General features: G+C 40.2%; 1 protein-coding gene across 3 annotated transcripts in view; it reads left to right on the plus strand.

Moving 5' to 3' along the window:
* Positions 1-309: 309 nt before the first annotated feature.
* RBMS1 (RNA binding motif single stranded interacting protein 1) overlaps positions 310-13,719 on the plus strand; it is a 138,346-nt gene continuing 124,936 nt past the window's right edge. Inside the window, exon 1 of one of the 3 annotated variants that reach the window (XM_088519488.1) lies at positions 310-602. In XM_088519488.1, the coding sequence (XP_088375614.1) occupies positions 528-602 (75 nt within the window). In that variant the 5' untranslated portion in view covers positions 310-527. The remainder of the gene's footprint in view (positions 603-13,719) is intronic. The other 2 variants (XM_088519487.1, XM_088519489.1) reach the window with 2 other exon arrangements.

Below are 13,719 nucleotides of genomic sequence, written 5' to 3' on the forward strand. Positions count from 1 at the left end.
CAGCAGCCAAATGGACCGCGGACCGCAAGGCGGAAGCGAAGCCAAGGGAGTTTTCCCAAATTCCCCGCCGAGGCGTGCGCCCTGCACCGCGCCGCACAAAGCGCGGGGCGGTAACAAAGCGGCGCGCGGCTCCTCCGCGCGGCTCCGCGGCCCCTCGGGGCTCCCCCCGCCCCGCTGCCCCGGGCGCCGAGCGGGACGAAGCGCCGCCCCTCGTCCCCCCGGCCGCCGGCCCCGCCGCCTGGCACCGCCGCCGCCCCGAGCGCTGCCCGCGCCGCTCCGCGCCGCTCGGCCCCGGCCCCGGCCGGGCGGGGACTTGGCAGGAACTGCCGGCGAGGCAGCGCGAGCGCCTGCCCCCGCTGCCCGCCGCTCCGCTGCGGCTTTTGGGCGGAGGAGGAAGGTCTGGGCTCGGCCGAGGAGCAGCAGCCAGCGAGGAGGAGGCAGCAGGGAGAGAGAGAGACACGGAGAGGCGGACGGAGCCCCCCAAAGTGTCCCCCCGTCCCTGCGCTGCAGGCTACATTTCCAGCTTCATGGGCAAAGTGTGGAAACAGCAGATGTACCCCCAGTACACCACCTACTACTACCCCCAGTATCTGCAGGCGAAGGTAGGCTCGGCTCCGCCGGCGCGGCGCGGCTGGCCCCGCTCCAGGGCGCCCGGCCGGGGGCGGCGGGGGGGGCGGGCCGGTTACATCGGGCGACGGGGCCAGCAAAGCGCCGGCGGCCCCTGCCCGCCCGCCCGGGGGGCCGGGTGGGGAGCCCCGGGCCGCCCCCTGCGACCGCCGCCCCCACTCCCCGCCTGCCCTTCCCCCGCGCCCCCCGCTTCCCGCCCGCCACCCGGCCCCGGCGGTCCCTCCTCCTCCTCCCCGGGGCTCTCGGCGTCTCTCCTCCTTCCCCAGCGCGTCCTCGGCTGCGCAGCGGAGCGTTGCGGGCCCCGCTCCGGCTCCTTCGCGTCGTATGGGCGCCTTTGAGGCGGGGAACGGAGCCCAACTTTCCCGGACAGGCCCCACGCCGAGGCTGTGCCCGCGGGGCGGGGGCGCGCCGGGACCGCGGCGGGGGCAGCACCGCGGGGGCGGCGGCGGCTCGAGCGCCAGCGGGTCTCCGCGCCCGGAGCCCCGGGCATCACCCCGCAGCTCGCAAACCGAATTACAGGCACGCTGGGGACCCGGCTCTCGGTGCTCAGCGTTGTGCACGGCTGTTGTTTGCAGGGAATTGATTTTCGCTGTTCTCGTGGCGCTGCTGCTGTCTCCGGCTTTTTTTTTTTTTTTTTTTCCACCCTCTCTCCTTTGAGTCAGTGAGGGCAGCGAGTCCCGCTGCTCTAGCAGCATCACTGCAAACTGGCAGATGCAGAGGTGGTTGCATCAGCTGTCTGGAACATTTAGCATAAGCCTCTCCAGCCACTAGCGCTACTCCCCACACAAATCAAAACAGACCCAAATGCGGCTTCAGTGTGTGAACTTTTTTTTTTCTTTTTTTTTAGAGGTTATAATTTTTGTTTCTGGTATATCATGGCTGTGTAGCAATGACAGAACAAGAATTTCTTTCTCTTCATCCACAAACTTGCCCTGTGTTACAATATTATGAAATGTGATTTATATTGTTTGGCTGAAAAATAAATTGAATGTGATAGTCTTGAGATGTTTTACAAGTCAGAAATGAGGAGGCTTAGAAATGTGCTTTCATATAGACAGAAATTGATAGGAATATGACAAAACTCTGTAGGTGGTATTAAACAACTATTTTTCATTCAAATGGGTAATCGACATCTGAGTAAATATATTGTGATTATTTAAAGGTTATGCTGCAGAGTAATCACTTCAGTTATCTTTAACTAGGGATACTTGGTGAATTATTTTTAAGAAAAATACCAAGTTGAATGGGTAGCCTTTTGCATCACTTAATGTTCAGCATGTCTATATAAATATTCTCAGTTGGAAAAAAGTCTTTGGAAACATTTATCTTGCTTATTTTTACAGGGCATTAGCAAGTTACAAATCAAGTACATAGCATTAAATATATACACATACACACACATATACGTATGTATAAAGCAATGCCACTTGCCATTTTTGCCATGTAAATAATTGAAGAAGGAGATAACTACTGTAAGCCGTTACAGTTTATTAGGATATGATCCTAGAAATCCATGATCCTATGAGAGAGCTTGAAGGACCATCTTTTGAAAATGTGTTTCCCGTACAGATAATTTAATATTGATTTGTGTTACAGTCAATGATATCTTCAAAGCAGTCTTTGCTATATAATTATATAGCCTGAAATTACCTTACTTTGTTTCAGCAGAGAGAGCCCACAGCCATTTGACCTATACTTGTGAAATCAGGTATCTGGTGATTCAGTGAAAGTTTCCTATTCTCAGACATGTTGATTTTTAAAAGAGAAATAAAAGAAAAAGGTGGCCCTTTATCATAAATAAAGGGACCAAAAATTGTAAGTTTCAATATTCAAGGATGTAGAATTCAGTACTCTAAGCAGTCTTCTCATTATGGATCCTGTCTGTACATGCAGAAAAATAAATTTAATTCATATTTTTCAGCTTGGTCCCTAATCCTGTGTTTAATTTATTTATTTTGTCAGTAATTTGGGGGAAAATTTTGTTATTTATAAAAGAATTGAATAGCCTTTGTTGGATGTGTGATGAGTGGTGGTATGTAAATTCAGTGGGCAATAAAAGAAATCTAGAAATTAGAACTTTTTGTTTCACATATTGTACAAATTAAAGCAATGACAAAATATGATGATAAACTGCAGATCAGTAATTAGGAGATAAAAGGATTTTTTTTTTCCTGGAGAGAGCTCAAAAATATTTATTAAAAGTTGCATGCATTCCTAATGGGTCTCATATTGTCAGTTACTTTAATTGGTACAGAAATTTTTTATACATTCAAAAAAAATGATTTTGTATTTATCTGTTACAATCTCCAGCATTTATTCATGAGGTCTTCAGGCCATTTCAGTCATATATTCTGGGAAGGAATATAAACATTTGCCATGATTTGGCGCCCCTCCCCCTAAGCTTAAGGAGTTCAGCACCAAACAGAACAGAGAATCCGTGGACTTAAATGAATGAGTGAAACAAACATGGAGTGTAAGGCTTTAATGTGAAAAATCATTACGGCATTGAAAATAGAAAGTTTGAAATGGCTTCAAGATGAAGTTTGTAAAACCTCTATCTTCTAGGCAGCCACAGTTTTTGCTCTGGCAAATTACATGTTGGACGTATCCATTAAATTTGCTTCATCTTCCAATAAATGTATGTTTTATGACAGTTCCTATATGACAACATTGTTTGGTGTATCAGAGAGCATCATAAAAATATTTTCTGGTTCAAAGATATTTCTAAGCATTTAGATTTCTTCCCTAAAGAGTTTGTCTGTACTATTTCTTTTCAACTTTCCATTCAGTTGTTTTTCATTTCCTTAATATTTTATTTGTAATAGATTCTGTAGTTCAATATTTTAGAAAATAATGTTAATTAAGGTGATATCTTTTGCTAATGCTTAAAGACCTCTTTGAATAAGAATAAAATTTTACTGTGCCAGGCAAAATGTTATAATATCTACCAGGACAGCTCGAGCACATACAAACACACTCAAATGTGTATATACATCAGTAGGCCGAAATGTGTTTTAGTCAAGTAAGGAATAGAAGTGATTTCATGCTTTATCTTTCTTTTACTAAATATCAAATGGAATTCAGGGACATTCCATAGAATGATTACAAATGAATTGTGGTAACCAGCTATATCGATGTTTTTTTATTTGGACCATAATATGAAAATATAACTGTCTAATTTATAGGTTTTTGTATCGTAAGGGAAGTTTGTTGACATAAAAGTGACTTAGTAAACTGTAACATTTCCCATAGGTATCATGGTTTATTTAAAACCTAAATGCTGTGTAGTAAAAGATAATGCTGATATGATAGTTGAATCCTGATTCATTTGTATGGTATTTGGCTACAACAGTTTAAAAGAAATGAACTCTTTAAGAGATCTTTTTGCTAAATTATGTTGTAACATGACTGCAGAATTAGCATCCTGACGGCTGTGGAATGGGCTACTATCTCTACATTTTGTGTGAATTTTAGAAGACTGATTTTACTCCGTTAAAAACTTGTTTTCATGCTGATGACAGCAAACATGAAAATGGGAAATTTTTACCTAAGCCCGCTTTGCTCATGGTAGAGTAGGTAGGAAATCTGTTGAGATGGTACTTACTGTAGGGTTAAACAAAGCAGATCAGAAACTTTCTTATTATCGGACAAAGTGTAATTCATATTATAATATGCTCAATATTGTATTAGATACATTGATATCGAAGCTTCTACTGCAGAAGGTGTTGAACCCTATTGGAGTGCCTGTGCCTTTGCACTCATGGCATGCAATACTCAAAGCAGATCTGTTGTCCTCTAAAAAATGGTACTAGCTTGTGACCTGATTTTACTCAGAGTAAATGATTACTAATTCTAATTAGTTTGATTGGATTTATTCCACATTCACCATGTCTGCAAAATATTGCAGACATATTGGAAGGCAAGTCAAGTTATAGTAATACAAGATACGCAGGTACATGGTTATAGGATTTTATAGAAATAATTTCCATAACTTCTTAGTGAGAAAAGATATTAATTGTTCATAATTCTGAATCTCTCTAGCTCTGGACTAAGCTTGGAAAGCTGTGAAAAGCAGGGCTTAGCTGCAGACAAACTTCTTGTCTCTGAACAGTTACCTGATCCTGTTAGCCTCCTTAGCCCTTGAATGTGTTCTGTCCCATACCCACAAGGTTAGGATTTGAGGCACTCCAGAGGGGTAACTATCCAAAGAATTCTTTCAGAAAGTGTTTCACTCTGTAGAAGGGAAAGAAGTGCAAAGTTTATGAATTTTAAAGCAATGTTGGAGATCCCCGGTGATAGGGTGATCCCTGCAGCTCTATAAAATAATCTTGGAGGATGTAAAAATCAGAGAAATGAAGAGTGTTCACTTTCTCTTCTCCCAGCCTTCCCAGTCCAGACCTGTGAGTGCCTGTTTGCATCTATCCAGATGCACCTACCTAAGAGAGGCCAGTGACTTTTTAGCTTCACTTGTTTCATATAATTTTCTACTTTCATGCCAAATTTTGTTGCAATGAAAATTCAAAGCTATAGTTGTTTTACGTAATTGTTCCAGCTAGCTCATTTTGAGTGGGAAATCTCTATCCTTGTCACAGTTAAGACTCCTTTTCATTTTTTAAGTTTAATTTTGGGTAGCTAGCTAAGAGCTCAAAATAGCTTCTTTAGAACCCTAGAATAGTTCTTATGTTTGCAAAAGTTGCAGCCTTTCTAGAAATGTATAAGGTCAGCTTCAGTACCAGTGTGCAAAGGTTGTACAAAGCTTTGCAAATGTTTTTCATCATTGCCTTGAAATACTTGTTTTGCCTTGAATTATTCTGTATCAGAGCTTCTCTTAAGAAGTCCTATCAGATAGCCCAGTGGGCAAATACACATTAGAAATAGGATGTAACTGGATACGTTGTTAATACTTGTGACTGGAGGAATGTTCCAGCGCAGGGAATCCGCATGGGGAGCACCGCATTGTTTGGTGCAATGAGGAAGAGCCCGGGCAAATGTATCATTCATTATGGTTGTAACTATATAAGTTCCTTGAGTGAAGGTACAGAGACTTTAATGGAGAAACACTTCTTAAAGCTTCCTCTTGGAAACTGGTTTCATTGAAGTCAACGTGGGTTTTGCCTTTGAGTTCAAGGGAACATCTGATTCACTAGAAACTTGATTCATGCTTGGATATCCTGACTGTGCTTAATTTGGAGGTGATTCACAGTGACATGATATTCATAACCTTCACTGTGCTGGAGGAACAGTATAGTTGCACTGGCCGACCTCTGCACGTGGATTGTGCAGATGGGGGCTGTAGTCAGGCTGCAGCAATAGTATCCATATGATGATTTTGACCTTTTTCTGGGGCAGTCTTTCTAAAAGGATGTTTCAAAAAGCCATGGTTCTCATTCCTTACTGAAACAATGAAGGAATTTCTTATTTGAAGAATAAGTGGTATGAACATACTTGCACTCAGAGACTGAATTTGCAAATGCTGGTGGAGAAAGTATTTTTCCCACATCATTAATTACAGAAAAAACAGATTCTTAGCTGTGTAATTTCTGTAAGTTTGAAACTAAGCTCATCCTTGGAGTATGCCCTGCTTTTGTGTTTCATACATTTTTGATCTCATTTAACAAATGTCAGCAAAACCCTGGTCCTTCTCCCTGTTTCAGTGGGAACTTCATGGCTGGTGTATGAGTCAGGTCTTGACTCTGGTAGCATCATAATGCTACCTTTATATAAAAGCGATAAACCAATATATGGTTTTTCATGTCATGAAAAAACTCCAGTGGGCTGTTTGCCTTTGGCGTTAAGTACCTGCTGTTTTCCAACACTCTGCTCAAATCAGTTTTCAGTGACCTAGCTGTCTGAAATTTACATCTAGTAAGTAGGCAACAGCTGTAAGAGACCATAATTTCATAGTATGTCTCATTTGTACTAGCATATTTTCTTCTTTACCTTCAAAGCATTATCCCAAGGCAGTTGTGAAAAGTATCCTGTAAGTTTGTGGCAGGAATTAATTTTCTGTGAATAAAACTTAAAAAAAAAATTTCAAGTATATCTTTATGACAAAAGTAACAATCATAGCTTTATTTTTTCATGAATCATAGTTGCATATGCTTTTTAGATTCTTACTTATTTGGTTTTTTTTTTTGTAAAAATAAGTTACAATACAAATAAGTTTTGTAAACTTATTTGTAGAAGAAGAATTACACTTCAAAATACTTGCTTCTAGTTAGAGAATAACATTTTGGGTATCAATCTCAACTTGCTGAGAGTAAATTTCAAAGTTTCCACTGAGTATTGCAGGAACAAAGGAAATATAGGCAAAATCATTGAAATTTTCCTGTGGAAAATAACATACTAAAGCTTTATTTTCTATTTTTTTCATTCAATAAAACCATGCATTTCAGATGATACATACCTAGAATATACCACAGTGCATCCAAACAAAGCTTGGACTGAATGTTTAAGCTGCTTTAAAATCCAAGCACTGTTTTTTGCTATCTCTGTTGATGATAGATCCTTTGCTCTTACTCAAAAAGGCAATTGCTGCTGCTAATCTAGTGCTCCTAATGAAGGGTACTTCATTGTGACAGAAATAAAGAAGTTTGAACAAAGGCAGAGTAACGAGCTGGAAAAAACAACTTGGTGCAGTTGCATATTTGAGATTCAACCTTCCAAGTAGTCATAATGGAGAATTAATAACACAGTAGCTTAAAAGTTAGTTTTTTTTTCATGAAACTATATTTCTGGTTTGAAAAATTATCCTTTCAAGATAAATGCTCTGCTTCAGCCAAAAATATGTTGTGCAATGATACGTACTCATTTCTGGTTGTTTTGTATGCTTGTTTTATGGCCTAGTCAAAATAGTGATCCTGTAATTATTCCCAGTGTAAATCATCTGCTTAGTTAAACAAATGAAAAAATGTTGGAAAAACATACTGATAAAATTTTTAAATGCGAGTTTAACATTTTTCAGTCAGAACACCAGCACACAATACATTCAAGGCATGTTTACTGTGGGTAATAGGTGATAATTATTATCTGACTTCATGCATTTTTTTTAATCTCAGTTGTAAATACTGAGATCTGCCTTTAAATCTAATTACATTAAATTCTAAGCTGAATTATCTTATCTCATAATTGAGGGAGGCTGAGAGCTTGGATGAGGATATAGTCAGGTACCATGGCTCAGTTGCTTCATGGCAACTTTGGGAGCGGTTGTAGCCTGTGACGTTTCAGAGCACTTAAGAATACCTTTGCTCTTGATTGCTCTGACTTGGTGAAACCATTATATATATTTCAGGTGAACTTCTGTAATCTCAATGTATATCCAGATCCTGTGACGACAGGCATCAAGATTGTTCCAACTAGATAAACAGAGTTTACTGATACTAAGGGCCACTCAAAATGTTCAGAGCCACTTTTGTGCAAGCCATTGATCTTCCATGTAGGGGTAGAGGGAATGGGCTTTACTCTGTGAATTTTACTACAGGTTAAGAACTGAGTTCCCTTGCTTGTCTCTTGGCAACACACGCTGACACAATTTCTATAGCTGTTTATAGGCTGTGTTAGTATCTGTGACCTCTTCCATCCCTCAGGGCATAGCTACATAATCACTTTAATTTTACATAAGTATGCACAATGGCCAAAAAGTGCAGTCTTGTCTTCCCTATTGCCCCCAGCAACTCATTCCTGTCCCTTCCGGTATGCTGGCACAAGCATATGATCAGTCTGCGGACTGAGTCAAGAGACCGGTGTGACTAAAAACTAATCCAAAACCTGCCAAACATTATATGTTTTTATAGAAGTGCAACTAATGAGATTCCTAAGAACTCTGAGATTTGCTTAGCTGTGGGTGTAGTTGTTCCTGAGAAAAGTGCCCCCCCTTGGGCATCACTTTTGTACCACACAATCATGGTGCTTCCTTCTCTTAAAAAAAAAATAAATAAATACAATAAAGATTTTCCATGTCCTTGGCAGAAATGGTGAAAGATCCAAGCCAATGGAAAATGTACCTCTTAAGCTACCAAAATGCAGTAATTCTGTATAAATGCCGATAACTGACAGCATGATTTTCCTATGATTATTTCACTTTTACTATTTTAAATTGTATCTAAATTTGTATAGTAAGGTTTAAATTTTACTATTTAAAATTATCAATGCCCTAAGTGTTTGAAAAAATTGTTTGAGGCTGTCTTTTATTCTTATGACCAATGAATGTGAAAGAAAGTGTGTAATTTGTTGCCTTAATGCATGCTGAGAAGGCTTAAGGTAGGTAGAGGTCTGTGAGGGAAAAGAAAATCTGAGGGGAATGGGACTTAGAGAGGCCTAACTGTAGCAGAATGTTACAGTTAACTTTCCATTTTCAGCATACGGCAACATTGATATTTTATTTCATCCTGGGGAGAGAGGGGAGAAGGCTGGCACTTCAAATTAGTGGCAGCTGCAGAATTAAGACAAGAGTGTTAGTGACTCATTTGGAAAAGTACTAGCTAAAACATTCTGTCTCCAAGAAAAATCACATTTAGGAAGGGATTATGATATAAACTTTGAATTTCATCTGTAGTGTTTGTGACCTTCTGGTTTCCTCCAGGTAGCTTTTTAGATTAGTGGCCATTTGTTTTTAAAATTGTGTTTTTAAGGAGATGAGGACAATAATTGTGAATGAGGACATTTTCTCAGGGGAGACATGTCTTTAACAGGATCAAAGACTCCAGAATGCCTCTTATTTCTTTCTGACTTGGTCAGTTAGCTAAGAATTCAGATTCTTGGATTGTTCTAAAAAAAAATGGTGATTGGCAGTTGTTTCTTTGATGCAGCTGAGTTATTGACAGGAAATGGTCAAACTTCAGTTTCAATGAATGCAAGCTCCTCAGCACAAGAAGGACATTGACATACTGGTGCAAGGGCTATGGAGGGCCACCATCATGGCTAGGGGACATGTTATTTAAGGAGAGGCAGTGGAAAATGACTTTGGTCCATATTAAGATAAGGCTAAGGGAAGTTTTTGCTGCTGTCTACATCTGTAGAAAAGGAATGTAGAGAAGATGGAGCCTTCTCAGAGGTGCACGGAGGTAGGATCACAGGGTAAATCAGGTTGGAAGGAACTTCAAGATCTCTCTAATCCAAATTTCTGTCAAAGTAAGGTTAGCTAGAAGATCAGATCAGTTTGCTCAGGGCTTTACCAGTCTGGTTTTGGAAGGTTCCAAGGGTAGAAACTGCGCAGCATCTTTGTGCGACTAATTCCAATGCCTGGCTCTCCTCATGGTGAACAATTTTTTCCTTATTTCCCATCTGAACCTCTCTTGTTTCAGTTTAAATCACTGCCTTTCTGATAGATCACAGGTAGCAGAAAGTTGCTATAAAGTACCATAAAAACCTTCTCTCGCTTGAACAAGCTCATTTTTCTCAGTTTCTTTTCAGTAGAGCATATATTCTAGTAGATCCCTAGGATGCTCCACTTGTTACTGGTCTTCAGTTAGAGCTATTAACTACAATTCTCTGAGCCTGGCCATCCAGTTGGTTTCTTGCCCATCTTGTAATATCCTGTTTTGAATACTCTAGGAGACAATGTAAAAACCTTTCCTGAAGTCTAGGTCAAGGAGATTCATTTCTTTCCCCCTCTGTACAGATCTAGTAATTTTATCATAGAAGGCGATGTGCAATAGGATGCAAGACAATGGACACAAGATGTGACATGAAAAAATTCTAATGAGATATGAGGAAAACCCTTTTTCTCATAAGCTATGTCCAAGTAGATGAACAGGTGCCCAGAGAGGCAGTAGTTGAAACTGATGACCTCCAGGGATCTCTTCCAGCCTAAATTAATCTGTGATTCTGTACAGTAGACTCTGATAAGTGTATCGTCATATTAAGGGGCTTTGAAGTATCTGTTATCATTCCTTCTGTATTTCATCATTGTAAGTAGAGATGCAGCATTTGCAAAGGACAGATACTGAGGAGATTCCATTTCTCTCTTTGACAGAATATGCATTGTAGAAAGAGGCAAATGACATTGCAATAATCTCTTCAGCATGTGAATTCCCTTATCCCGTTTAAGCTACTTAAAATTTAAGAATTAGGTTTGTCTGTTTGTTTTCCTCCAGGCACAAAACTAATGCTACAGAACTGCTGCACATTGTAACATTCTTCTACCAAATCACTTCTTTAGGTTGACATTTCCTGTTCTTGCATAAAATATGATTTTTTTGGATAAGCTATTTTGTCTTGGATGTGGATTAAAAATTAAATAAAGAATAATTAACCCCAAATTAAATTTTGTTTCTTTACAAGCAGACATCATTTGGAGGAACAGGAATGAATGTTTAGAAGGGCAGGGTTTTAGTGCTTCTCTTGGCTTTCATTGACAGTTCTGTGGTCACTCAAGTAAATTTCTTTCCAAACCTATCCACCCAGTGTCTTGAGCCTGTTCTACTTGTACTAGCACTTCTTGCCAGTCTTTTTCTTGTCACATATTTAACCCCATCAAATGACAGTTTTTATTTTTTTTTCCACAGCTAACTAAATAATGTGATTGTGCCTCCTAAGTAATTCAGAAAATTAGGTTTCTGATTAGATGCCAAGTTGTGTATTTAGGTACCTGAGATGGGATAATGTTGTCTTTAAGATGACTTACTTATGGTCAGAAAGTTGCTCACTCAGCAGAATTATCAAAGACTGAAAGTCATTATCAGAGAAATAAAACTACCTAACTGAACACTTCTTTATTTCCTTCTTTATCTTAGAATACTTACTTTGATGGTGGCTGTATCTGAACATAAGTAAAAGTGAAGATTTTTACAAAAGCACAAGGCTGTGAATAAATGAGGTGATATTTGTGCATAGCGGGTATTTCTGCTCTCAGAAAATTTAAATGCTGATCTTGGGCTTTTATTTAGTCGGGGGCCTGGGAATAAGCAGGAGCATTGTCTAACATTTATGTAGTAGCCATGCATCTTTTCAGAAACCACAAAAACATGTTGCCCTTTAAAAAGAGGCTTATAGGATATCTGCTACCATGTCCCTTCTTTTAAAACCGTAGACTATAATTCTATGTCAAATGAATAATTGAATAATGATCAAATGAATAATGGATGCTTATTATTTACTCATATGAAATGTAACAGGCCATTTTCCATGCCTACTTGCACCCTATTCAACTTTGCCAAAGCTAGAATAAATGGCTTCTCTTACTGATTTTCATATAAAGTCTAGAAACATATATATTGAACAATGGAGCTTTTAGCATTTCTGCAGTGGACATTTTGAAAGAGCAGGGGTCTTTCCCTCACTGATCTGAGTGTCATCTTCACAAATTTTTATCCTTCTTTCTCACTGACTGAAAATCTGCTGCATATTGCCTGATTGCTATAATCATCTAGGGAAGATGCTGCAGATCTCTGTGCTATAGTAGTGGAAACTAATGCTTATATGCATGCTTTTAAATATCTATTGAATGTATATTTTACTTCAGATTCATGATTCATCTGTTAATTGGTAGAAAAAATCACTGTTGATTAATTTCTTTGATTTGACTGGTTATCATGGCTGTTTGATACTTTACAGTGTAGTGTTCTCTCTGTAGGATAGTCTGTGCTTCAGGTCACTTGGGCAATTTAGTGAAGTATGTATGTACATGAGTGTATTATTTACAAAATATCCTGGGTTGCTGTCTGTATATAATGAAGTCATCCATCCATAAAATGGGCACTTTGTGTTTTTTTCATAAATTTAGACATTAGTCCTTCTAAGCTCCACATGTTCTGTATTTTCATGGCCATAGAATCCAGTTTGCGCAGAAAAATCATGCACTGGAATTTTACCTTTCATTTTCATTTTAGAAATGAGGAAAAAAAAAAGTACTGTTTTCCTGTGTTTTCATTAGCCCTCCATTTTTCAATTTAAAGGAGCCGGCCACTGAATTTCTGTAGATCCTAAGCAGAATTCAAGTGCTGCTCTCTGTGGGTCACTTGGGGACAGGGCAGAGAAGGCTCTGTCTGACATCAAGGGTATCCAGTAAAAATGGTGTACGAGTCGGGGCAACACTGGGTTACCTGATTCCCGAAAGATATCAGGAGAGTAAACTTTGATTTCTGGGAGCAGAAAGCTGGGAGCCACGTCTAGGAAGAACACCCGTTCTGCAGTTTTAGTGAGAATCTCTTCAATAATCAGTGTTTTTAGGAATAGCATCTGGAAAAGAGGGAAGGAAAGGATGAATCAAGATACCAACAACATAAAGGAACAGCCGCAGTACAGTTACATTTCTGTAACTTTATGTGCTCTTGACTTTCCTGAACGTGACATGTCTGGGAGAGCTACCTGCTGTTAGTTGCTGCCTCCACAAGACCCAGAGCAGCTGCCCCAGAAGGGACGGTCACACAGAGTTGTTGGTATTCTCTGTGGCTGATGAGCTGTGCTTTCTTTACCCCTCTACATTGAGCTTATCTCCAAGAGAGGGCTAAAGTCCCACAAAGCTGGTAATAGACCTGTCTCTAGAGCCTTACATCATTGTTTGAGATTACATTTGAAGAGAAAAGGCAAAGGTAAGTGAAAAATACAAAAGATGCACAGGTGGAAAATGCAAGGAAAACTGATTTTGAAAGAGGAAAATAACTGCAGAGAAAAGATAAGGGGAAAAAAAAAAAAAGGCAGAAAAGAGAAAAGGCACAGTTCAGTGGAGGGCCGTGGCCCCCATGCCAGCACATGGCATGAGAGCACATCTCGAGCTGCCAGGCTGTCCAGGAGGAGTTGTGCTTCCCACAAAAGCAGACAGAAGGCACTATTCTGCAAGAGCTCCTTTGGGGCACTGGGAAAGTTCATCAGGAATTAAAGGTTATTTTACAGAGAGGAGGGCGACTCAGGATGAGCGCTCAGGCAAGACCACTGGGAGAGGTCTTGTTTGATATAGATTGGGAGAGGACAAAAGATACTCCCAGGACAAATCTGGCACTTACCGCTGTGCCTAACCTGCTGCAGCCATCCTGTGGTGTCATAAACATGTCTCAGCTCTTCACACTTGAAGGCTTCGGTGTTTCTTTATTTCTTGCAGTCTATACACCTGTTTGTCTACTGCACTGAAACTAGAGTAAGTTTAAGAACATGCTC

Source organism: Tinamus guttatus, unplaced genomic scaffold (genome assembly GCF_059628265.1).
Source record: "Tinamus guttatus ecotype Peru unplaced genomic scaffold, ASM5962826v1 Tinamus_guttatus_pri_ptg000060l, whole genome shotgun sequence".
Taxonomy (NCBI): Eukaryota; Metazoa; Chordata; class Aves; order Tinamiformes; family Tinamidae; genus Tinamus; species Tinamus guttatus.